General features: G+C 43.7%; 1 protein-coding gene across 1 annotated transcript in view; it reads left to right on the top strand.

The window, feature by feature from the left end:
* LOC126184943 (O-glucosyltransferase rumi homolog) overlaps positions 1-27,374 on the top strand; it is a 128,164-nt gene that overhangs the window by 21,012 nt on the left and 79,778 nt on the right. Inside the window, exon 3 of the mRNA XM_049927616.1 lies at positions 14,940-15,141. Coding sequence (XP_049783573.1) covers positions 14,940-15,141 — 202 coding nt within the window. The remainder of the gene's footprint in view (positions 1-14,939; positions 15,142-27,374) is intronic.

The following is a 27,374-nucleotide window of genomic DNA, read 5'->3' as shown; positions in this document are numbered from 1 at the left end:
GTGATGTGTCCAGTTACTTATAAGCTGCTGAGATAAGTTTGGCACCACTTGCATGTGTACAAACATGTCTGAATTTAGGTTTGTGGAGATCAACTAATGAAAGAATAAGCCCCATAAAACTAAAAAATAACTTTACTGTGAAATAAAAAGAAAACAACAACTAAAATGAAGGCTATCTGTTTGAAGGAACACGTTTGAAATAAAAGCCTGTTGCTTGATAACACCCCATTCTCTGTTTTTCTACTACGTAGATTCTAATGTGCTTTTAATTCTCCTCGTTTGCTGTCCAGAAGACACTGTTGCTCCAGCTCGACTTGCTATTTGATGGTAGCACTTTTGAGGTCATCCACTGTGTGGCGACTCTTGAATTCTGCAGGCACTGTTCATAGAATGTGTGTGGTGTGCACTCGAACAAGTGTCTCAAAGACAAACAAATTAACTGAAATGTTGACTGTAAGGGTGAACAATAATTTGGAGGATCCTGTATTTATGCTCAACAGCCCTCAGTGTACCCTCAAGAGCGATGAGAAGCATTCGACATCTATGCATATTACCGATCCAAAATGTGACTGACACACCTCTCTGCTGAACCAGTTAGACTGCATGCCTGAGATATGCATTAGTACTTTGCTGACTCTTCTCCCTTCAGTGGTGATCATGAAGCATCAGGAAAGTCTTGCATTTGTCAGTGAAGAGAACCAAATGCTGATGAACCAGGTTAAGTTACAGATACATCCTTGCCCAAAGTTTTCCTACACTACAGTCCTTAGGGGGAGGAGGGGTGGCTTGTAATGGACATCTAAAGACCAAACTGATCATGTGGGAATGGCTGCATATTGTCTGGGCTGTTATAGCCCTCTCAGTTGCCTCCATACTAGTAGTGCACAATTGTGTTGCATGCTGTATTGCCCCATTCACAGTTAGTCTCAGCACAGTCTGCTGAACTACTCTGAGAATAGGTACATAGTGATTTCCTGTGGCCAGAAGACTACTGAAAAAGAGATTTCTGAGGCTGGGTTACTTTGTTTACTTCTGTGCCTTATGATCTCTAGCTAGTCACCCTCCTTAAAAACTTCATAGTGGTAGTTCTAATAACATTTTCATTTCCTAATGTTGCTGCCCCAGTCTAGTTGCCATGTATCAGTTTTGTTATTATTGACATCAGTTGCTGTTCAGAGTTATATATATGACCCACTGATGTAACTGAATCATTGTGAATTCTTTAAATTTATTCTTTTCTTTGTAATTATGAGAAGCACTCATTAAGTAATGTGACAATTTTTTTCTGAAAGTGTGTTGGTTTTTTTAGGGTACTAATATACCATATTATTCCCCCATCTTTTGGCTACAAAATCATATTTTTTCAGTGAAATCTCCATTCGATGCAATGGCCTTACACCACCTTACTAAGATGGCCTGTATGCCCACACAGTACCCTGTACGCCCACATAGTAGTCTGTATGCACACACAGTACCCTGTATGCCTGCATAGTACCACTTTATTGGTCAACATTGGAGCTGACATCTTGGTGCGTAAGTAACCTCCCCGTCATCCACGTACTGCTCCCCATGGAGTTTATCCTTTATTAGGCCAAACAGATGGCAGTTGGGAGGTGCGCTTTGTGGTGATGAACGTTTTGAAGTTGTTCTGAGATTGCAGGAGTCACAGCTGTGTGCGGCTGGTCGGCATGCAGGAGGTTTGACAGGTTTGCACGACCTAGTTGTGATGATGACAGATACCTTGACCAGTGATTCACCATGTTTTTGTTCACTGCCAGGTCTCCGTAAACATTCTGCGAGCACCTACGAATATCTGTGATGCTGTAGTTTTCTGCCAAAAGAAACTTGATGACAGCTCTCTGCTTGGAATGCACCTCCATTACAGATGCCATTTTGAAAGCTGTGTATAGTGCTGCCACCTATCGAAACTTTTGTGAAACTGTATGGGTGAAGCAGGAGTATTCCACAATGTTCCACAGCATATTATGCATTTTTTCAACCAAAATTGCCTGAGAAAAAAATTTATTACATTACTTATTGAACACCCTTTGTATAATGTGACATAAATATTAATACAAAACAGGAAACAGTTTAGAGTTTCTGCTGGATTATGTGTGCCAGTGTTCTTCATGCAGTTGAAATATTAAGATAATAGTGTATGCAACACCTATAGGCTACATGTAGAGTGTTTTAAAAACTTACTAGCTATAAATAATTCTGTATACCGTATTTACTCGAATCTAAGCCGTACTTTTTTTCCGGTTTTCGTAATCCAAAAAACGGCCTGCGGCTTAGAATCGAGTGCAAAGCAAGCTGAAGTTATGAAAAATGTTGGTACGTGCCCCCACAACTAACTTCTGCCGTCGAATATATGTAGCGCTACGCAGGCATGCTTTGTAGGCACAAAGATAAATACTGGCGCCAAAACCTCTGCGTCAGTAAATAAATTTTTTAAAAAGAAGTGGAAGACGAGCTTTTTTTCTCCGCCGCGAGTTTCGACCACTGCATTTTCATACATTATCCACCGAAGTAAATACAAATTCCGTATTGTTCATCTTCGAATGTGGGCACAATTTCAGTGTACTACGAAAATCTGACTGGCAAGACTGTTTGGGATGTTTGTCAATATGGCCAACTCTACGTTCTGAATTTTTTCCTATCTGTGAGAAGAGATGGTTGCTAATAGGAACCTGATGAAATTTGAATCACATACAGTATTCTCTTCACCATAAGAATAATACGAATATAAACATTTTGCCATGTATTCTTTCGTGTTTGCTGCTATCTCATTTAAATCCTGTCTGCCTAATAAACTACGAAACTAGAGTGAGACAACAGCAAACGCGGAAGAATATACGTATCGTGTCATGTTTATGTTCGTATTATTCTTATGCCTAATAGTGATGCAGTCAGAAATGAAGCACGGCAAGTGACTAGATTTTTAAATCTAAGATGACTAATTTCTGTGCAGAATTTGATGTAATAAAGAAGCGGCCGCAAAGATTTTCAAACGGAGAAAAATTTTCGCCTAACTCTCGTTCAGAACATGTTCTATCATACGCAGTCTATTATTTGATTGTTGTTGATCATTATCAAAGAAAGCAGCAGTGTAAGTAACAACAAATAGCAGTCTCTTGCCATTGTTTGGCTAATGAGACGATTCCTCTCTCTCTCTCTCTCTCTCTCTCTCTCTCTCTCTCTCTCTCGCGCACAAAAGCAAGCCATGCCGTGAGCCGCGACAGGCCGTAAACACGCACTATCAGAATGCGACAAACAATGCACGACACAGTCCAGTAATGCATTTTCTGCTTAAGAGTGACGCAAACACCTATAACAATGAAAACAGCACTTATCAGATCAAAGCAAAATAAGCAATCGATTCAAACCAGATGAAGCACGTGAAAAAGGAAGGGTACCCGTATAAATACGGACGGAGCGCCTGACGCATAGCAATGGCTACGTGGTAAAGCTTAACTGCTAAGCTTACGACTCGAACCAAACTACTGTAGCTGTATCGTCATTCATTCGACCTAAATTGTGTCTCATATTACAATGGACCAACTTTGTTTCGATTTGGAGGTGCGGCCTAAAACTTTTCTCTCCCCTTGAATTTCGAGTCTCGAATTTCAGTTGCGGCTTAGATTCGGGAATTTTTTTTTTTTTTTCCTTTATTTCGAATCTCATTTTTCAGGTGCGGCTTAGATTCGAGTGCGGCTTAGACTCGAGTAAATACGGTACTTGAGGCACTGAGGCCATGCATGAAATGTAACACATTATTTGTTTAATTACAGAATTAGTGTGTTTCGAGGGCGACTTTTAAAATTTGGAGAATTATTGGGTTGATCCATTGTTACACTGAGAGGAGTAGTGTTTTCTGTAGTAAATTTGATTCTTTTTGGAATTGCATGCAATATTAAAATGGAGGGAGGGCATCCATAGTCCAGCTTTGCAGGGTATTCATTTACTATCAGCTGAAGAGTTGAAAAGAGCATTTCTGCTGTGTGGCTTTTAAAGATTTCAGTGAGGAATTATTTGAGTGTGTGTTTTGGGCAGTTGCATTATCACCCCAAAACCTTGTGCACAATTTATTTGAAGAAACACATAGGTTTATCTGAGTGCCCAGTGACAGATGAAGTAAACCTGTCCTGTGCTTGGAGTCTGATTGCGTTGTAGCACCATTGTCATATACCAGTGCACTCCGGGGATTCTATTGGAAGTGTCTAAGATCTTAAACAAGTTTTTGAGTCACTTGGGTCTTTTAACAGATGACTGCTATACAATCTAATTAATAGAAGACTTTCGGTTCAAGTTTTTGTCAATAACTCCTTGATACGTTTAATATGGTGTTGTCAGAATAAATATTCAACATGGTTACACGTGGCTATACAATTTGTCTCTTATGTGAAGTGGCCTGGAATTTTTTTCCCCTGATGATGCTCATCCAATAAAACTGGTGAGCATTGAGGGGTGGGGGGTGGGGGGGGGGGGGGACTTGGGTGTGTCTCCCTATGTGGTTTGGAAGAGTAGGGAAGTGGCCAAAGGCTGGGTTCCATAGAATCTTATTGTACCATGACATGTGTTAGCACAAAACAACCTAGTCACTAGCATTTCAGCAACCACCTCACAATCCATCTGGTTTTCCTCTCTCCCCCTGTGGGTTCGGGGGCTAGAACAGGCCCGAGGCATTCTTGCCTGTCGTAAGAGGCGACTAAAAGGAGTCTCACACTTTTCAGCCTTTGTGTGATGGTCCCTTGTAGGGTTTGACCTCCATTTTTCAAAATTTTCCTGAAGAGCGAGCCAATTGGGGAAGGACGCCTTACATGGTGCATAGTCTCCATCATGCGCTGAGACAGCTCGCATCCTTCATTGACGTGGATCTGCAATTCCGCTCATTCTCCAGCTGTTGGGTGAGGTCACCCTCCTGGGTGTGTTTTGTTCATGTACCATGTTGGTTGTAGCCCCCTGACCACACAGCGATCGCTCTGCTGATGCCTGCACAGTTAACTCCCCATGTATGCCAAGGAGTAGACGCCCATCACCCTGGGGCATCGGGACTCCCAGCAATGGCCCTCGTGCTAGGTGGCCTTTACTGCGGCAGGTTGGCGCCTGTGGGGATGGCCCCTAGTCAGAGTGGGCGGCATCAGGGTGGATGACACGCCATGAAGCGTAGTACGTCATCTCCTGCTGGTGGTCAAACACCAGCAGTCTCTAAGCAGTCAAGGCCTAACTTCAGTGCTCAGAAATACGACGCCAGCCAAATCATGTCCATTATAATTATCCGGGGTCCATAGCTAGCTTGAAGATGTCTCCCGTAGTCGGAGACGAAACGTTGGGAATCGACACAGAATTCATCAACTGACCACGGCATAACAGCCCGGATAATTATAATGGACATGATATTTCCAGCCGTGAAAGTCTACATTTTAGTGCCGGCCAAATCATCATCCCCCTCCCCCCACACCCCGGCCAAACCATGGGAGGAACACCAGGCTAAGGATGGCAGCAAAGCTTATTCACCCCGGTACCTCGTATGTACGAGAGTTGATGGGGAATCTTTCTTGTCAATGAAACCTCAGTTTTTTGTGGAATACTTAGAGGTCAAGTTTGGGGAGGTGGAGGACTTGTCCAAAATGTGGTCTGGGTTGGTCTTGATCAAAACAGCATCCTCTGCCCAGTCACGGGCACAACTTGCCTGTGTATCATATTTTACAGGGACCTTCTTTTGCAGTCTGCCGATGAGCTGCACTCCAATTTAGAACACCGAGGTGTCCATTTCGTCCAACGCGTACACCGGGGTCCGAGGGATAATCAGGTTGCCACTGGTGCTTTCATCTTGGCCTTCGAGGGTGACACATTACCCGAGAAGGTCAAGGTGATGGTCTACCGCTGTGACATAAAGCCGTATATCCCTCCCCCGATGCGGTGCTTTAAGTGCTGGAAGTTCGACCATATGTCTTCCTGCTGAACTTCCAGCGTCACCTGTCAGGATTGTAGATGTCCTTCACATCCCAGTACCACCATGTGCCCCACCATGTGCCCCACCTCCCATCTGTGTCAACTGTGGGGAGCACTATTCGCCTTGCTCGCCAGACTGCAAGATTCACCAGAAAGAAAGAAAAATAATGGAATACAAGACCCTGGACTGACTGACCTACACAGAGGCTAAGAGAAAATATGAGAGGCTTCATCCTGTGCATATGACGTCAACCTACACCACCATTACGACAACGGTTCTAGCACCTTCCGTTCCGCCGCTTACAGAGCCATCACATTCCACCTGCCCCCTTGATGGTGGGAGGGGGGGGGGGGGGGGCACTTCCCTCCCTGTTGCTCCTGCACAACCTACCCAGATGGGCTTTAAACAAGGCAGACTGGGTAGCCTTCACCTCTGCTGTCACCGCTGAATCTCCCCCACATGATGCAGGTCACTACAATGATCGTTTCTGCAGCGGAAAACACGATCCCTCATTCTTTAGGGTGCCCCCAGCAAAAGATAGTCGCCAGAAGTTGCTGAGGCAATTAAAGAGCGTCGGCGGGCTGTACAGTGACATAAGTGACACCCTTCCCTAGAGCACCTAATAGCCTTTATGCGGCTCTGTGCCCACTTTCGTCAGCTTATAAAACAACGGAAACAGGAGTGTTGGGAGAGGTACGTGTCGACCATTGGGTGCGATACGTCACCTTCCCATGTCTGGACGAAGATCAGACATCTTTTTGGGTACGAGACCCCAACAGGTGTCCCTGGCATTAACATCAATGGCATGTTATCTACTGACGCAATCGCAATTGCTGAGAACTTTGCTGAGCACTGTGCTCGAGCCTCTGCATTGGAGAACTACTCCCCAGCCTTTCGCACCCTCAGAGGGTGGATGGAAAGGAAAGTCCTCTTGTTCACTACAGGCCACAGTGAACCCTATAACTCTCCATTTACAGAGTGGGAGCTTGTCCCGGTCAAAACCCACTTGACGCGGATAGCTATCGGCTCATCAGCCTCACCAACTTTCTTTGTAAGCTGCTGGGGCGTATGGTGTTGGCGGTTGGGCTGGGTCCTGGCGTCACGTGGCCTACTGGCTCTATGTCAGGGCAGCTTCCGCCAGGGTCGCTGTACCACCGATAATCTTGTGTCCCTCGAGTCTTCCATCTGAACAGCCTTTTCCAGATGCCAACATCTGGTTACCATCTTTTTTGACTTACATAAAGCATATGACACGACCTGGCAACATCATATCCTTGCCACATTGTATGAGTGGGGTCTCCAGGGCCTGCTTCCAATTTTTATCCAAAACTTCCTGTCGCTCTGTACTTTCTTTGTCCAAGTCGGTGCCTCCCATAGTTCCCCCCCATATTCAGGAGAATGGCATGCCGCAGGACTCCGTGCTGAGTGTCTCTCTATTTTTAGTGGCTATTAACTGTCTAGCAGCAGCTGTAGGGCTGCCAGTCTCACCTTCTCTGAATGCAGATGACTTCTGCATTTCGTACTGCTCCTTCAGCACTGGTGTTGCTGATTGGTGCCTACAGTGAGCCATTCGCAAGGCGCAATCATGGGTTCTCTCCCAAGGCTTCCAGTTTTCAGCCACAAAGTTGTGTCTCATGCATTTTTGTCGGCGTGGCACCATTCATCCAGAACCAGAACTTTACCTTAATGACAAAACAGTCACTGTAGTGGAGACATATTGATTCTTAGGACTGGTATTTGACGCCCGATTGACTTGGCTACCTCACCTTCGTCAGCTTAAGCGGAAGTGCTGGCAGCACCTCAACACCCTCCACTGCCTGAGTAACACCAACTGGGGTGCAGATCACTCTACGCTGCTGCAGCTTTACAGAGCCCTTGTTCAGCCCACCTTGACTACGGAAGTCTGGTTTATGGTTCGGCGACGCCTTCAGCGTTGCATTTACTCAATCCAGTGTACCACTGTGGCGTTCGCCTAGTGACGGGAGATTTTAGAACTAGTTCAGTGACCAGTGTGTTGGTGGAGGCCGGTGTCCCTCCATTGAACATTAGGCATGCACAACTGCTTGCCAGTTAATTTTGCACACATTCGTTGTTCTCCTGCGCATCCAAATTACTGTCTCCTTTTCCCAACCATGGCGGTTCATGTCCCGCATCGGCGGCCCAGGTCAGGGCTTATGACCAGTTCAAATCCAGTCCCTTCTGTCTGAACTGGAGTTCTTCCTGTTACCACCTCTCCTCAAGATCCATTCACATACACCTCCATGGTGTACACCTAGGCCGCAAATTCTTGTGGACCTTTTGCATGGCCCTATGGATGCCGTTAACCCTGCAGCTCTCCGCCACCACTTCCTCTCGATTCTCAACATGTACCGGGGCCATGAAGTGGTTTACACCGATGGCTTGATGGCTGACGGTCACGTAGGCTTTGCGTATGTTCTTGGAGGACATATTGAACAGCACTCCTTGCCAGATGGCTGTAGTGTTTTGGCTGCAAAAGTGGTGGCCATATCTCATGCTCTTGAGCACATCTGCTCATGCCCTGGGGAGTCATTTCTTCTGTGTACTGACTCGTTGAGTAGCTTACAAGCTATTGAGCTATTGACCAGTGCTACCCTCGTTATCCTTTGGTAGCAGCCATTCAGGATTCCATATATGCCCTGGAACGGTCCCATCGTTCAGTGGTGTTCGTATGGACCCGAGGACATGTCGGAATCCCAGGCAATGAACTTGCTGACAGGCTGGCCAAATGGGCTACACAGAAACTGCTGTTGGAGATGGGCATCTTCGAAACTGACCTGTGTTCTGTCTTACTCCACAGGATTTTTCAACTTTGGGAGACGGAGTGGCTTAACAGTACGCGAAACAAACTGCATGTCGTTAAGGAGATTGCTAATGTGTGGAAGTCTCCCATGCGGTCCTCTTGCAGGGAATTAATTGTCCTTTGCTGGCTTTGCATTGGCCATATGTGGCTAATGCATGGTTACCTCCTCCATCATGAGGTCCCACCTCGGTGTCGCTGTGGTTCACAAATGACGGTCATCCACCTCTTACTGGACTGCTCACTTTTAGCCGCTCTGCGGCAGTCTTTTAACTTTCCCAGCACCCTACCTTCAATGTTGGGTGACAATGCCTCAACAGCAGCTTAAGTTTTAAGTTGTATTTGTGAGGGTGGGTTTTATGATTTGATATAAGTTTTAACACTTGTCCTTTGTCCCTCTGTGTCCTCCACCCTAGTGCTTTTAGGGTGGACAATTTAATGTGTTGCAGAGTGGCTCGCTTCTCCTTTTTATTCTCATGGTCAGCCAGCCTTGCGTATCTCTGTGGTTTTCTTGTCCGATTTTGTCAATTTTAGTGTTTGTTGCCCTTCTGTCATTCTTGTGGTTTTCTCCTTTCTTCCAGCTGTGTTTTGTACATCTCGATAATTTTACTCCCATCCTTGTGGAATTATTTTAATCGGAACGAGGGATCGATGACCTAGCAGTTTGGTCCCTTCCCCCCCTCTTTTAAACAAACCAACTAACCATTTTCCTCTATTCCCAAAATCAAACAGTCTGAACTCTTGGAAGCAACCACAATTTCACACAAAGCATTTATTAATATACCTCACTCGGAGATGCATTGAGGGACTATTCACTTAGTGGTTTCAGAAAAGTAACATCTGCACACAACTTCAAGCAAACTGTATTCGAAAATATCAAGTCAAGCACTCTGAAAAGCATTAATTTAGTCAGCTTTCAGGATTGGCTGTTGTTGATAGTACCTAAGCATTTACTTAATATGTTGACTGATAATTTGGACTAGATTATCCCCAGAAAAATAGAGTAAGTTATGTACTGTACCATAATGGCCAAATTTTGTGATTATAGTATACATGATAATCACTTTGATTTTTGGAAGAGTTTCTGAGATTGCCCTTTAAACATTCACTCAACAAATTCTATGAGCATGAAACAGAAACATAGCACCAGTTGCTATTTTTTCCTAGCTATACTAGGCCTTTCACTACATTTTCCTATCAAAATTGAGGTCTATGAACCTAATGCTGTAGTTAATAAATGGTCCATGCCATACTAAATTAAAAGAAGGTGTGGGGCTCTCTCCCTGTCTGGTAGAAATCATTAATGAACTCTACAAGGTTCAGTTCTTGTATAATATATTAATGAGAATTTAAATAAAAAGAAAGCATCTTGTTAAACTACACAGTTCAGCACTTTCTGCCACTGGTGCCATTAAACGTCTCAGAGAAATAAATTGGTAAAATAAATTATTTGCATTCAGTAATTCCCACTGTAATTATATTCTAGTGAAAACTCGATCTCAAAAACAGAACATATTCTTTGCACAGAACTATGCAGCAAGAATATTATTGAGTGTCATCTTGTAGACAGTTTTTAAGTAGACCTTTTTGCTACTACCTCACATTTTTATACAGTAGAGAGAGAGAGAGAGAGAGAGAGAGTGAGTGTGAGGTGGGGGGAGGTGGAGGAGGGGGATGAGGGGGGGGAGGGGGGGGAGAGAGAGAGAGAGAGAGAGAGAGAGAGAGAGAGAGAGAGAGAGAGAGAGAGAGAGAGAGAGGGGGGGGGGGGCAGGAGGGGGGATCTGATGATTATAATAATAATGATGAAAACTACTGGATTTAAATGTTCTGTTGACTAACTACTTAAATATGTTGTGAAGCAACTGTCTTTTCAATCTGTGAACCATATGATCAAGTAAAAAGTCAATGGAAACTTTTTTGTCTCTTGTACCGATGACTTCCAATGACAGCAAAGAAACAGTGAGAGAGTTTATTTTGCCTGTGGGGTTCCGTGCTAACAGGCATTGTAATATGCAAGTTGTGGAGTGCAGGGCATAATTGCCAGTGTAGACCTTTGCAACAAAGCAAAACAGTAAAGTCAAAACAGCCAATAGTTTATACAAGGGGCACTCAATAATTAATGCAACACTTTTTTTCCGTCAGCCAATTTCTATTGAAAAAATGCAGAATTTACTGTAGCACATCATGGAATATTCCCACTTCAGCCCCTATAATTTCATGAAGTTGTGGAAAGTGGTGGCACTATACACAGTCTTCAAAATGGCGTCTGTAATGGGGGTGTATTCCAGACAGAGAACTATAAATGAGTTCCTTTTGGCAGGAAACCAGAGCATTGCAGATATTCGTAGGCACACGCAGAACGTCTACAGAAACCTGGCAGTGAACAAAAGCACGGTGAGTCACCGGCCAAAGTGTCAGTCACTGTCACAATGAGGTCGTGCAAACTTGTCCGATCTCCCACGTGCCGGTCAGCTGCACACAGCTGTGACACCTGCAGTGTAGAAACCTGCGAACACTCTTATTTGAGGTGATCGACAGATCACAATCGAACAACTTGCTGCACAACTGGACGTCTCTGTCGGTATTGCTGACATGCTCGTCCACCAATTTGGGTACCGAAAGGTGAGTGTCCACTAAGTTCCTCGCCATCTAGCAGAAGACCGTAAAGAGCAACAGAGGACCGTTTGTGGGGAATTGCTTGCACGTTATGGGACCGATCGTGACAATTTTTTGTGGAACATTGTTGCTAGTGATGAAACGGGTTCATCACTTTGAACCGGAAACAAAACGGCAATTAATGGAGTGGTGGTGAGGCAACAATGTTCCACAAAAAATTGTCACGATCGGTCCCATAACGTGCAAGCAATTCCCCACAAACGGTCCTCTGTTGCTCTTTACGGTCTTCTGCTAGATGGCGAGGAACTTAGTGGGCACTCACCTTTCGGTACCCAAATTGGTGGACGAGCGTGTCAGCAATACCGACAGAGACGTCCAGTTGTGCAGCAAGTTGTTCGATTGTGATCTGTCGATCACCTCGAATAAGAGTGTTCGCAGGTTTCTACACTGCAGGTGTCACAGCTGTGTGCAGCTGACTGGCACGTGGGAGATCGGACAAGTTTGCACGACCTCGTTGTGACAGTGACTGACACTTTGGCCGGTGACTCACCGTGCTTTTGTTCACTGCCAGGTCTCTGTAGACGTTCTACGTGTGCCTACGAATATCTGCAATGCTCTGGTTTCCTGCCAAAAGAAACTCAATTATAGTTCTCTGTCTGGAATACACCCCCATTACAGACGCCATTTTGAAGACTGTGTATAGTGCCACCACTTTCCACAACTTCTGAAGAAAAAGTTCAAATCCACACCCTCAGCTGGTAAAATCGTCGTGACGGTCTTCTGGAACTTTGAAGGGGTTATTCTCTTTCGTGTCTGGTGCAATGATCAACTCTGATGTGTGTTGTGCTACACTGAGGGAATTGAAGAAATGACTTCAGCATGTTCATCACCACAAAAATGCAAATGAATATCTCCTCCGTGACAACACGAGGCCTCACACCAGTCTGCACATCCAATGTACTAAGTCCGAGGCTGCCCTTCATCGAGTGTGTCTCCCAAATTTCGTTGTGCCATCAGAACACTAATATACTCCCACACCTAGTTGGAACACCATCTGTTGTTCTGAATGTTTCACCATAAAATGAACTGAGGGTGATTGACTTGCCATCTTCTACAGACTGGAAAGTTTTGTATTTATTTTTATATTGCCTAATCTTTAACCATTTACTCTTAATGCACATTTTATTTAATTTCGACTGAAGATGTTTCCTATCCATGAACTACTTTGGAAGTTTGAGGGCATATATACCAGGTGTACTAGTATGAAATTAGCGTTAAGATAAAAATGTGTCAATAGGGAACATTTGTTTTGAATGAGCCTTAATTTTTTTTTTTTTTGTTTGGTCGGTATGACATCTGTCAAAGATATTTAGTATACATCGAGTCACAGAACAAACGACATCATATGTTTTCATCGTGTTAACAATGTCGAATTTTGTACCAGAAAGTGACGATTTGCGGAAAGCATTAATTTTTTGTTTCCATTTGAAAAAAAGTGCTGCAGAGTCACATCGAATGCTTGTCGAGGCATATGGTGATCGTGCTCTATCAGAAGCAATGTGCAAAAGATGGTTTCAATGGTTCAGAAATAATGATTTTGATGTAATAAATGAAGAACGTGGAAGACCATCAAAAAAGTTCAAAGATGCTGAATTGCAAGCAATATTGGATGAAGATGATACTTTGAGTCAGAAGCAAATGGCAGTAATGCTAAATGTTGCACAACAAACAATTTCTGACCATTTGAAAGCTATGAGAAAGATCCAAAAGTGTGGAAAATGGGTGCCACATGAATTGAATGAAAGACAGATGGAAAACCGAAAAACCATTTGTCATGAAAGAAAATCAATTTTGCATCTAATTGTTACTGGCGATGAAAAATGCATTTATTTTAAGAATCCTAAATGGGAAAAATCATGGGTTAATCTGGGACAGCCATCAACATCGACTGCAAAACCAGATCGATTCGGCAAGAAGACAATGCTTTGTGTTTGGTGGGATCAGATAGGTGTGGTGTATCATGAGCTTCTAAAACCCGGTGAAACTGTGAATGCTAATCGCCTCAGACAACAAATGATCAATTTGAACTATGCATTGATCGAAAAAAGACCAGAATGGGCCAGAAGACATGGCAAAGTAATTTTTTTTACACGACAATGCACACAAAGCAAAACTGGTTCAGGATACAATCAAAACACTTGGCTGGGAGCTGCTACCCCACCTGCCATATTTACCAGACTTGGCCCCTTCCGACTACCATTTGTTTTCATCAATGGGACACGCATTGGCTGAGGAACACTTTGATTCCTATGAAGAAGTCGAAAATCGGGTGTCTGATTGGTTTGCTTCAAAAGACAAACATTTCTATTGGCGTGGTGTCCACAAATTGCCAGAAAGGTGGTCAAAATGTGGTAAATGTAAACTCCAGAGTACGGTTATTGATATTAATTTATGAGCAGCCGTGAAAATCCGTATAATTTCCAAACTCTTCAATATTAGCATTCAGCAGTTAGTGAACAGAGGATGGAAATGTTGCAAGTTAGAGAAATTTATTAAAAATAAATCTAATGGAATGAATGATACAGAGGGTAATTCAGCCTGCTGTGCACTGCTGTGGCATGTTTTGGATGGACTGCTGCAAAGTTTTATTGCTCCATGTTAGTCTTCTCATTAACACCAAACTGTGTGGTTGAGTTCCTGTAGCACACAGTGATCTTGTAGCAGTTCATTTCTTTAGAATTCTTTGCAGTGAAGTGAAAGGAAATATCTGGTCCAGATTTCATTTTCCGTTGTTTCCAAGCAACACTCACTATTAAACCACTTTAAAGAATTTAACATGTACTAATGAAGCACTCTTTCTCTTAAAGCTTTTGTTGTTTATGGATTCGTATTTCAAAAGTTTTCACTTCCTAAGCAGGCATACTGGAGTCCCATTTGAGAAGAGCAGGGTTTAAATCCATGCCCAGCCACACATATTTAGTTTTTTAGTAGTTTCATTAAATAACATAAGGCAAATGCTGAGGATGTAGTAAATTTTCCTCACTATCCTTTCATATACACATGTTTTTCATCTCTAATGATCTTACCACCAAAGGGATATTACAATCTGTTTGTCTTCTTTTTTTCCCCTAAGCAGGCATAAAACGTCATCAGATCATCTGCTAGTGATTTGTCTGTATACACACACACATTTAAAATTTAAAATAAGAGTATGAGGTAGAGTATCATCTTGTTTTGTCAAATCTGAATGATTAACTCATATTGTGTTCTTATTTAGTTTTCTTAATTGTCTTAGGATTAGCATAGTTTTCTTAATTGTATTAGGATTAGCAGCCCACTAGGAATGGGGATTCCTTATCTTGTGGGTACTTCTGAAGAATGTTGGCTCTATAACAATTACAAAAGTCTCATTGTCCTACTGATTCTCTCCCGTTCCTAAATCGTCAAATTTTTATTGCATCCATACTTCAATGCTCTGTAATCTATGCCATGAATTTAGCAAATAAATGAGTTAAATTTCCTCTTAATTTTTATAATTTTGCTTTTCAGGGGCACAAGGTACCAAGTGATAAACCATCATTTGTATCGTGAGGAAACGTGCATGTTTCCAGCTCGCTGTGCAGGTGTGGAACATTTTCTTCTGGAGCTACTTCCAAAAATCCCAGATGTTGAATTTGTTCTGAACACCCGAGATTGGCCACAAATAAGCAAGAATTTTGGTGTGCCGAAGCCAGTGTTTTCTTTTAGCAAGGTTTATTTATATTTAAAATTATAGTGGTTGATGGGAGTAAATGTGAAAAAGTTTATATTGGGTGTACTAATTGTAAGTAGAGTGTTCATATCTGTGCTCTTGACCCATTATACTGAAATTTATTTATGAGCTTTCACAAAAAAATTACCTCTATTTTTACAACACTTTTGTTATGGTACGCAATTTTGTTACTTTTTAATTTGGATATGTCATAGTTCCTGAATATGAGCGAATGAGTGTTTGTTGCAGAACTAGGAACAGTCATCACGGAGACTTCTTTTTCTCTCAGCTTTTTGTGTGGAGTTCTTCAGAATTCTACATCTATGTGACTACTCCACAGTTCACACTTAACTGCCTGGCAGAGGGTTCATTCAGCCATTTTTCACACTACTGCTCTACTGTTCCACTCTTGAACAGCACACAGAAAAAAATGACACTTAAATCTTTCTGTCCAAGCTCTGATTTTTCTTATTTAATTAAAGTGATAATTTTCCCTATTCAGGGGGGTATCAGCAAAATATTTTCACATTCAGAGGAGAAAGTTGTAGATTGAAATTTTGTGAATAGATCTTGCTGCAACAAAAAACGCCTTTGTTTTAATGATTGCTACCCCGATTCACATATTGTACCCATGACACACTCTCCCCTATTTCGTGATAATGCAAAAATAGCTGCCCTCCTTTGAAAATTTTGATGTCCTCCATCAATCCTATCTGGTAAGGATCCCATACCACACAGCAGTACTCTATCAGAAGTCTACTTAGTGGATTTGTTACAGCTTCTAACTGTTCTGCCAATAAAACAAAGTCTTTGGTTCGCCTCCTCACAACATTATCTATGTGATCATTCCAGTTTTAGTTGTTCATAATCGTTATCCTTGGGTATTTAGTTGAATTAACAGCCTTTACATTTATGTGATTTATCATGTAACTGAAATTTAATGGCTTCCTTCTAGTACTCACACATTTCAGTATTTAGGGTCAATTGACGCTTTTTGCACCATACATATATTTTGTGTAAATCATTTTGCAATTAGCTTTGCTCTTCTGATGACTTTACTCAATGGTAATTGACAGCATCATCGCAAACACTCTAATAACGTGGCTACTCAATTTGTCTCCTAAATCACTTATATAGCTTAGGAATAGCAGAGGACATAGAACACTTGGGGAACACCAGATATCATTTATGTTTTAATCGATGACTTTACGTCAGTTACTGTGAACTGTGACCTATTTGACAGGAAATCATGAATCCAGTTGCACAATTAAGTTGATACTCCTTAGGCACACAATTTGATTGGTAGCTGCTTGTGAGGAACAGTATCAAAAGCGTTCTGAAAATATAGAAATATCGAATTAATTGGAGATCCCCTCTCAGTAGCACTCATTTCATGAGAATAAAGAACTAGCTGTGTTGCACAAAAGCAAAATTTTCTGTATCTGTGCTGACTATTTATCAATAGATAGTTTTCTTTGAGATATTTTTTTGTGGCTCTGAACACAATAAGAGACACAGTATTAAGAAATCCACTGTTTATTCAGTCATCGTTTGAAAGTGTAAACATAAGTAGACAATACAGATACTGGACACACATCATTGCCAGTGCACAGCAATATAAAGAGCATTTGCCCACCAGGGGCCACTAGCTATCAGCTGCAGGCAGTTGAAGTGCCAGACTGCATCAGCGGCCTCTGGTGGGGCTCTGGAATAGCCGAATCCCGCAGTGCGCAAACTGTCTGGTGTGCACTGTGGTAGTGGCACTGAGGGTGTAGTAATGTGCAGGTTACTACACCCCCTCCTTCCCTGGGGGTTCGGGAGGAGGGAAGAGCGACTAGATGCCTGTGCCTTCACAATGTGCTGATAGTTGACACATCCATAATGTCTGAAGCAGTTTTCCTGGGCTCGCACAGTTCTGGGACTGTGTTAACCAGCGAGCAATGACGGAAGTGGAGGTAGCATGAACCTGCACCTTCCTCCCCCTCCAGAAAAGCAGGCACACTACCCCAACACCCTGTAGGCAGAGGCAGAACAGTGGCATACTCATCTCCAGGTGCCGTGTGCTGGGGAGTCACAGTGTCTGGAGGAAGGACAGGCGGTGCCGGCAGGAAGGCGGCAAGTACCAGCATCAGTGTGGATGGTGGCTGCATTAGTGTGGCAGCATTTGTGTTGATTCAGAAGATGCCTGTCAGTGTGGGAGGTGCTGCATTAGTGCAGGAGGTGCCTGGAGGTCCCCACATCGGTGCAGGAGGTGCCTGTGTCAGTACAGGAGGCTCCTAGGTCTGGGTAGGAAGTGCCTGCATTGTTGCAGGAGCTACCTACATCGGTGCAGGAGGTGCCTACATCTGTATAAGAGGTGCCTGTGTAGGTGCAGGAGGTACCACCCGCATTGGTGCAAGAGGTGCCTGCATAGGTGCAGGAGTTACCCACTTTCATGCAGGCAGCACCTGCGGGCACGCCAAAGAAGCCTCCTTGCTCCCTCCCTTCAAAAGAAGGAATTTAGTTTATTGAGAGACCGAACTGTGCCATCTGCCTGGGGGGTGGTCCTCTGGCTGGAGGGTGGACTGGCACAGCGTGGTCAGCATACTGCCCACAACGAACTGTGATGCCAGTGGATGCAATTACTGGAGGAATGATCTTGAAAGGAATGAGCCAAAAATTGAGCTCCAGTGTCCAAAATCACTGTACAAGCTAGGCCTGTGAGAAAAAATGTTTGACAGTGCCGTGACAATCACTTCTGCTGCTGTAGATAAGCAACAAACAACACAGAAAACTTGAAAAAAGTGTCAACAACCAAAAAATGCCTAAGGAAGGTCCAGCAAAGTCAATATGGATTCTGTTGCACAGTAGTATGGATGTCAGCCAAGGGGAAAAAACAGTGTGCATAACCACTTGTTGATTTGAACACTTGCAGAAGGCTGCAACAAGGCATTCCACATCGCAATCAGGTGTTTAAGTGCTGAGTCTGCAGCTACTGGAGATGCAGTCCTAGAGCTGGTGAACATCAGTATTCTGTTTTTCTTTTGCGTCAAGATGAAAACACAGTATTTTATGATGAGCAAACCACAGATCGGACAGCCTGGGTAGCCAAGACAATACATTCGTATTAGTGTGCCACAGTGTAGGGCAGAGAGACAAAGAATATGTTGCAATAACAGAAAATCTGAAAGTAACGAAAGTGTTAACCAAAACAAATGCTCACTATGAGGATCATTAACAACCAAACAAGTGCTAGGACAGATAGGATAGGCTACAGTGTTGGCAGCCGTGGTGGCTCTAAAATTACCAAGAGTAAGAATATGTTGTTTAGTGTAGCTTGTCAGGCAGTGTTGACAGGAGCCGACATTTGGGAGCACAGCCATGCATACAACTGAGAGTAGAAGGGCAGAATAGCTGCTGCAGTATACACAAGGAGCTCTCTCGTGTCGCACAAAGCCAGTGGGGCACGACAGAAGTGCCGCACAGTGCCCTCGTTGCTGCCAACTGGGTTGTCCGTTGCGGCAAGGTTTCCTGGTGTGAACGACAGCAACTTCCTCTTCAGCTGGCGGGCTTGTTGTTATGCGCCGAAGTGGTTCACTGACGACAACTGTGGCATCCCCTCCCACTTTGATTCGATGTCTCACTCCATGGAAAATGGCATTGTAGGACAGATCCCGACAGTAAAGGGTGCGCTGATAAAATACTTCATCAAATGTGAGGCAGGGGATTGCATCCCTGACCACAGAGTCTGCATAGAAGTCGGTGGAAACTGTAGGTAGAAAATGACACAGAGACTGATGTGGCTGCTTGTGGCACGGGCAAAAATTACAGATGAGCAGTAATAACGCGGGTGCACACGCAATGATAAGAAGACGACAAACTACACGTGACAACAAAGGAAAGTGAAGATCATCCCTGCGAAGGGGCTAATCGACACAACAACAAAGAGAGGGGGCCTGTTCCATTCCAGAAAAGGGGGCCGAGTGGCACAAAAGCTAAGAAGGATCAGGATGGGAAAAGGAGTTGGACATGGGGCATATGGTGGTGTTAGGAGACTGAAAAGACTGTTTCCAGTCACCAGTGGAGGTTTTATTTTGCCAAAAGCATATGCCTAAGGGGTACACTAAACTCGAACTCAATACGGCAACAGGAGGCTGCCGCTGTTAAATTGAGAGTCATTACGCCCCCAAAGGGAGAAACTAGTGGACACATCCCATCAGGGACCCAGCTGGCAGATGAGAGAGCATTTTCACCAACCCATCCAGTGTGCCCCACGTGATTGGCCCCCAGTCCTCCTATGGGTGGGCAGGGGGTGCTTCAGTGGGCATCCCTCTGTCAGCGGTACTCGACACTGTGTCCATAGTCAGTGGTGCTACTGTGGGTCGATGTTCATGTGGCCCAAATGTGGGTGTTACGCAAAATATTCAGTACTGTGCTGGCTCAGACTCAGCCACTGTCTTACCAGAGATGCAGTACCTTATGTCACATGAAAGACAATTAAAATGAAAAATTTGAAAACCCATTTTTCCTCTGAATAAAACTGCTCACCGTGCACATTTCTTCCCCCTTCTGAAAGAGCCATTTTATGGATTCCAAAAATGATTTACAAATTATAAAACTGAATGCAAATTTAAATGGCTCCCACAGAAAGTCCTGCCTACATTTATGGTAATATGGGCCCTTAGAAATATCGGGGGGATTGAATTATAGCAAATCGTTTAAAAGGGGCATAGTTTACGAATCGTATAATTCATTAAACTGATTTGGTTTTGACATTTGTGAAAGTCATGTGTAGAATGGCTACATAAACTTTTTACAAAATTTTAAAAAATTACAGAGAAATGCCCTTGAATTGGGTCTCGAAGTGGGCTCGATGACGCGATGCCATCATTGTGAGGGTGGTGTCAGGAGGTCGACTGTTGTCAGAGCTGGTGGATGGCATGAGAGTGTGGTCAAGGTGGTGAATGGTACAGCGGCTGAGCAGCACACGACCGGGTTCTGGGGCTGCGATGTAGGGCTGCAGTCAAAACCGGCAGGGCTTGTGCTACTGTAGGGGGTCGACAGGCTCAGTTAGTAGGCCTCACAGATTACGGGCAATTGTAATACTCTAGGACAGGGCTCACTCAGTGAAAAACCCTCGGAAGAATTCAGGGTGTAGGGCCATTTAGAAAGGAGCAGTAGCACAGTTATTATTGACATAAATGCCATGGAATGGTCTTTGTTTGACAAAGACAGGCCATGTCTGTGATTCCAGTTTACAAAAATGTATAATCATCTACATTTCTTAATAAAAATTGTCAGATAACCCTTGTGCCTGATATGCACAACTTTTAATGTTCAAATACAAAATTCTTTGATAAACAATTATTCACTATAGTGACTCTGCGTGACCTTGTGCCAAGACACAAAATTTGACCATTTAAAGGCAACATCAGCATAATAACACAAACCACTATTTTGTAAATCCTAACATAAAGGAGGGCCATACCTGAAGCTTGCCAAAGGAGAGCCATGCCTGAAGCGTGCCAAAGGAGGGCCGTGCCTGAAGCGTGCCTAGGTATTGACCACAATGTTCGCCTGATGGCTACTGCTCGGGTACTGGTTGAGGTCATGGCTTAAAACATTCATGATAGCCAGGGGTATACGAGATCCGTACAATGAGGCAAACAAGGATTAGAGGTAGAGGGACAGTTGTAGCACTGGGAATAATCCCTCGGTGTGTGTAATCTTTGTAATTCCGTTCAGTGACGTACACTATTACATGATCGAGAGTGATTTGTGCATGTTCTTTAGCTAATAATTTGTAACTGAATCTAAAAATCATGTCTTAGAATTGTTGGGTAACCCTGGCAAGCTTTCTAGCCATGTTAACACAGTAGGTACAGTACTTCAGCTAGCAGTACATAAACGGTTTATGACTAGCATTGTGGGAGTAAGTTAAATGAGCAGAAAGCTTAACATTGGGGATAACTGTGTCACAAGAAGAAATGTTAAACAACAATCCACTGTTAGCTATAACAACCCGATAGGTCTGAGACTTGAGTGTAGACTAATACCAGATCTAAACTACTGAGATAGGCTGTGGCACAAAGTACAACAAACTATTTCAGACAGGGCGAACCAATGTTCGAGTAGTGTAAGGGCAGTAAAATGGCAAATAGGGGTTTTAGTCTCTTCTAGTAATAGAGTGATTTCACAATTCCTTATCCCAGTAATTAAGTCATTTATAGAACACGTGATAATTAATGTTGGTACAAGACCGAAAGTCATTAAGAGATATCACTGCTTGTGTTTGATCATCTTTACTAATGACTAGGACATCCTGGGTTTGCCAGAGGATGTGTTTGCAAGAATATGAGGGCTATTCAGAAAGTAGGGATTGTATCCATCTAACGCTGCTAGGCGCACGACGATTGTGTATATTTTGGTATATGCATGCTCGGCAGCTCAGTCAGCACCCATCGGTGACAGCAGGAACATCTCTGCGTGTCTGGTTTTTTTGATATTCAAATTTGAAATGTGCGCTGCCATCGAAAATCCCGCTAGTTGTGAGGTGCGATCTGTGATACAGTTTTTGTTGGCAAAAAACCTAAAACCTACAGAAATTTATTGTAAACTGTGCAAAATGTACGGAAACAACATACTGAGAGAATGTTCTGTCTGGAAATGGTGCATTCAGTTTAAAAATGGCCAAACCAACGTTCGTGATGAAGAGAAGAGTGGACGGCCGAGTTTTGTGACTGACGATCTTGTCGCTAAAGTTGATTAAACAATTCGTCAAAACCGTCGCTTCACAATAACAGAGTTTTCGCTTTCTTTTCCACAAGTTTCACAGACTTTGTTGTTTGAAATTGTCACTCAAAAGCTAAGCTACCACAAGTGCTGTGCTGAAGTCTCAGGCGGCAGAATTTTATGTTGAAGGTCTTTCAAAGCTTGTCCACCACTATGATAAGTGCCTCAATGTGTTTGGTGACTATGTGGAAAAGTGACTTAGTTTTTTATAAATGCCAAAACGTTCCCTACTTTCTGAATAGCCCTCGTATTTCAACAGGTAATAAGTGAGGGCTAAGGTTTTGTTGTAAACCTATCTGAATAATAGCGTGCAATGTAGTAGCATGTAATTGGGTTGCGTGGGTGTTATACAATAGAATTTGTAGTGCCTTAGTTACTTCTGGGGTAGCTTGATGGTCTTGATCTGGGTTTCTTGAGCGACAGTCGGCATCTTGGTGTTTTCTTCCAGTCTTGTACACTATGGTAATGTCATACTCTTGAAGACGTAGTGCCCACCTGGCGAGTCGTCCTGTTGGATCCTTTAGACCCATCAACCAACAAAGTGAATGACGGTTTGTAACAACTGTGAATGACCTTCCATGTAGATACTGTCGAAATTTGTACATGGACCAGATCACAGCAAGACATTCTCTTTCTGTAGTTGAGTAGTTTCTCTCGGCTTTTGTAAGTGTCCTAAAAGCATACGCTATAACCTTCTCTTTTCCATCCAAAATTTGAACCAGAACGGCACCAATCCCATACCCACTGGCATCTGTAATTAGTTCTGTAGGTGCTCTCTCATCATACAGACCAAATACAGAGTCAGTCGTCAGAGCTTTTCGCAGCACATCGAAGGAATCTTGTTGAGCACCACCCCAGATAAATTTGGCATCGGCTTTTATCAACTTTTGGAGTGGCCTGGCTTTTATACAAAAGTCTTTGATAAAACGACGGTAATAAGAACATCATCTGAGGAAGCTTCACACATCTCTAATACATTAGGAAACTCCGTTATAGATCTCACCTTTTCTGGGTTTGGCTGCACACCTTCGTTTGACACAAGGTGTCCAAGTATTTTGATTTCTTTTGCTCCAAAGAGACACTTTCTTGGATTAAGTTTCAGTCTGCCTTGTTGGAGACACTTAAGAACGGTCCTCAGTCTTTTTATGTGTTAATCAAATGTCTCTGAGAATACATTACACAAACCAAACGGTGTTACCTTAAACTCATACAGGCCCTCAGGGCTGATGAATGCAGTTTTCTCATGATCAGCCTCGTCTACTTTGATTTGCCAGTATCCTGAGTACATATCCATGGTTGAGAAAAACTCAGCCCCCTTCAGACAATCTAGTGTATCATCAGTTCGTGGAAAAGAGTAAACGTCCTTTTTAGTTATCTTATTAAGCTTCCTGTAATCAGCACAAAAGCACCAGCTGCCATCCTTCTTCCGAAGCATTCAGAGAATTCTTGAAGAATGGCAAGTAGCTTCTTCTGTTGTTCCTTAGTAAGATCTGGTCATAGTCGAGCTAGAAGATCTTGTCTCGTGTTGGTAGCCCACAGACTCGGCATGGGAGGTTTCTATGATGCTCAGCTGTTCGGCAATTAACGGCTCAGCGTTTGCTACACACATGCCCCTTGGAAGGATCTGCGATTCTCAGAGACAGTTAACTATCCACAATTCACCGAATCCGTTCTTAAATGTGACGACAGAGTCTGGGATGATCAAGTTATTCTTCAGTGGTATGCTTCTCTTCCATTCCACTACAAGATCCATGTGTTGATGCATGGCATGACACATGACAGGTAACTTTCTAGAGCTGACTGCAGGAATGATCACTTCATCCAGCACACAGTCTCCACACACTCGGATGCGCATCTTCCTGTCCACAGTATCTCATCGCGTGTAGCATAATCTTTGAGCGACAACAATCCATAATTGCCTGAGAAACTTTCATAAAGTCCCATCCGAGAATGACGTCATGACTACAGTCTTGTAAGATGATGAATTCTAAGGGCTGTGCATGGCCACTTATACCAACACGAATGACAAATCTTCTTGTAGGTTTTACATATTTCCCACTAGCTACCTTCAGCAGAGATGTTTTGTTGTCGACGAATATGGTTTTCTGCAACTGGCGACAGTACTTCTACGAAATGACTGAATATGATGCTCCAGAGTCCACAAGAGCTTGGGCTGGTCAGCCATTCCATGAGGATATCGACCTAGTTTCCTATCATTTTTGTAGTGATCAGTGGCAGAGGATTTTTCTTTTCGGCGGCCTCACCTCCAAGGAAGGTCGCACCCTTTAGTTTTCCAGGTTGCAGCGGCTAGGTGATCGGCTGGAGCTTCTAAATGGTGATGGAGACCTTGATCGGCGAGTTGGGGAGCATCCTCTCCAGCGACTGGCATGTGGCAATGGTGACCTACATTGTCCTGCACCCACATCTTCTTGTTCATCTCCATCATCCCGGTCTGCTGTCTTCGAGTGCGGACGTCATCAAATATCTGCCGCCTTTCTTGACAATAGCGCACCACATGTCCCGGTCGTCCCCAGTGGAAAGATACTGGTTGGTTATCCTGGGTCCTCCAGACATCAGTCTTCCGTGGTGCCCAAACAGGTTCCTCATGTGGCATTGTAGGAACGTAACTTCACCTGGGTCTCGACTTTTTAAAATGGAAGTGAAGGACGAGAGATTGGGTTCAATGTCTGTTCCACTTCCTCCCTTATGACCTCTTAAAGCGTCTTGGTTGTTTGCTCGCCGTGCAATCCAGGTGCCTTCTGAACTTCCTCTCTCACTATCTGATGAAGAACACTTGTGAAATCAGTTCCTTCCTCCATCACAGACATCGATACGGTGTTTGGAAGCCGTTCAAACTTCTTATGTGTAATTCTTTTTTGATGCATTGTCTCAATATACTGACATCATTTTATGAATTCGTCTGCTGTTGAAACCTCCTTCAGGAGTAGAGCTTGATACATGTCCTCAGCAACACCCTTCATGAAATGTTCAACCTTATCTTCCTCCTTCATTCTAGGATACTCTATTTTACACAGCTCCAAGACGTCTTGAATGTAGGATGCTGTAGTTTCTCCTGGACACTGTGCCCTGTACTTTAATTTATCTTCAGCCTTGCACTTTTGTCATTGTGTGTCGCCGAAATACTTGCAGAGTTCCACCTGGAATACTTCCCAGCTTGTGAACTTCTCCTCGTTGTTCTCATACCATTGCTTGGCAGTGGCCTCCAAGTAGAAAAATACGTTAGCCAAACACATAGTGTCATCCATTTGTTAAATTTGGCTATTCACTCATATACCTTCAGCCACTTGTTTGCATCTTGGCCATCATCACCAGAGAACACGGAGGATGTCTTACATGGTGGCACACAGTTGCTGTTATCGTAACGTACTCTGCTTCTTCTGTCTCTGGTAGATTGCAATCTGTTGAATATGGCTCGAACTCGAGTTTCTCGCCACATAAACAGTGGCTCTGTCGTGACCTGATGGGAGCCACTGTGTTGTCAATAGTGTGTGCCATCACAAGTTCCAGTACCCAGCATCTCCACCTGAATTTACACATACAAGAGCGCACAGCAAACTGCCTCCGGCCAGAACACTTACGGTATATGTACAATTACAGAACATTGCAGTACAACAATTCTTGACGTGTGTGGATACTTCCAGAATCTACTAGAAACTAAAATTTTACACTCCAGGTGAGTTTTGAACTCATGACCCTCCATGCAACAGTCTAGTATAATAACCACTACACCACAGCTACTCAGCTTCTTCTGCGACAATATCTTGACTGTTCTTTGGACTTCTGAAGGTTTTCGCTTTTTTAAACATTTTTTCCCTCATCTTTTTTGGCTTTTTAAATTCTAGTCCCAATTTTGGGTTTGACTTCCACTTTGCAAATTTTACAGAAGTGCTGTTTGGGAAAGGATACCTTACTGTGGTACATTAACTCTCCACTGTGTGCTGTTATCTTTTGCACCTACCAATCAAGTGGATCTACCTCTGCACCAAAATCCAGCACAGTAGCCAGTCCGTTGTGGTGGGGTTGTCATGAACCCTCTCAGTGATAGCCCAGTGACTACGCAGGGTTCGCACTTCAGATGCCTGAGCTGTAACCTCCCCATGTCAGCCAAGGAGTAGGTGCCTGTCCACTTCGGGGTACCAGGACTCTGGGAAATGGCTACTGTGCCAGGTGGTCTTTGCCTTGGCAGGGTGGCGTCCACGTGTAGAGCCTCTGATTGGAGTGTGTGGCATAGGGCTGGATGATCCACAATGAAACGGATCAAACTTAATGGTGGCTGTGCCAACACAGCCGTGATGGCCGTGCCGACACAGCCATCTCGTCAATCAAGAATAGTGATTTTAATGCAGAAGTTTACAATCCTATGGCATTTCTGTCTTTGCCTCAAGCTGAGAGCCAGGTAAGCAGAATTGGAAGTGGACAGTTTGCTGAGTTCTTGGTTTGTGCCCAAAATGACGGTGAATCTTTTGCAATGACAAAGCCACTTTTTCTCATTGAAAATTCCAAAGAACAGTTTGGATAGCTTGCGGCAATGGAAAAAACGAGAAATGGATCTTTGTCGATCAAAACGTCGCACACCAACTGATCGTGGGCACTTCGGGCCTGTGTGAAGTTGGGAGATATACCAGTCACTATTTCTCCTCATAACAAGCTCAATAAAATTCGAGGTCTTGTCTTACATTGAGACCTAATGCTACAAACTGACGAAGAGTTGCATACTAATCTGGTGTGGTGTAGAGTCCGTTTTGCTTGCCGCATCCAGAAGGGACCCAAGGATAATAAGAGTGGACAATGGAGCTTTTATCCTAGTCTTCGACAGCAACATTTTACCTAAGAAAGTTAAGGTCACAGTTTATAGGTGTGATGTCATGCCTTATTTTCCTCCTCCGATGAGATTTTTAAAGTGCCAAAGGTTTGGACACATGTCCTCCCACTGTTCTAATGAGGCTATCTGTAGGGCTTGTGAACGGGCATCTGATGAGGGCAGTCCTTGTGGCCAATCCCCTCAATGTGTCAACTGTCCGGAACCGCAATCTTTTCGTTCACCGCAATGCTAAGTGTTCAAGAGGGAGCAGAAAATTTCAGAATATAAAACACTTGACTGCGTGTCTTATCAAGACACAAAGAAAAAGTTTGAAAGACTTCATCTGACTGATATGGTCTCAAATTTTGTGACTGTTGTGTCACGGTCCATACCTCACAAGATTACAAGGTCTTGCACAACACCTCCTGGCCCTGGTCATATTCCAGGACATGCCGTACAGTTGGGAGAAGGAATGTTGGCTCCCTCGCCCCCCTACACCTATAACACTAGCAGTTTCACCACCATTGGTGTGGCCAGAGATGCCTGGTCATCCTCTGGCATTGTCAGGGACAAGGACACCGGTCAAGGTGACCCCCATCCCCCTCTCCAGACACGAACCAGCGGCAACAGGCTGTGGACC

Source organism: Schistocerca cancellata, chromosome 4, assembly GCF_023864275.1.
Source record: "Schistocerca cancellata isolate TAMUIC-IGC-003103 chromosome 4, iqSchCanc2.1, whole genome shotgun sequence".
Lineage (NCBI taxonomy): Eukaryota > Metazoa > Arthropoda > Insecta > Orthoptera > Acrididae > Schistocerca > Schistocerca cancellata.
The sequence above is the reverse complement of the archived record's forward strand: the minus strand, read 5'-3'. Positions and strand labels throughout refer to the sequence as shown.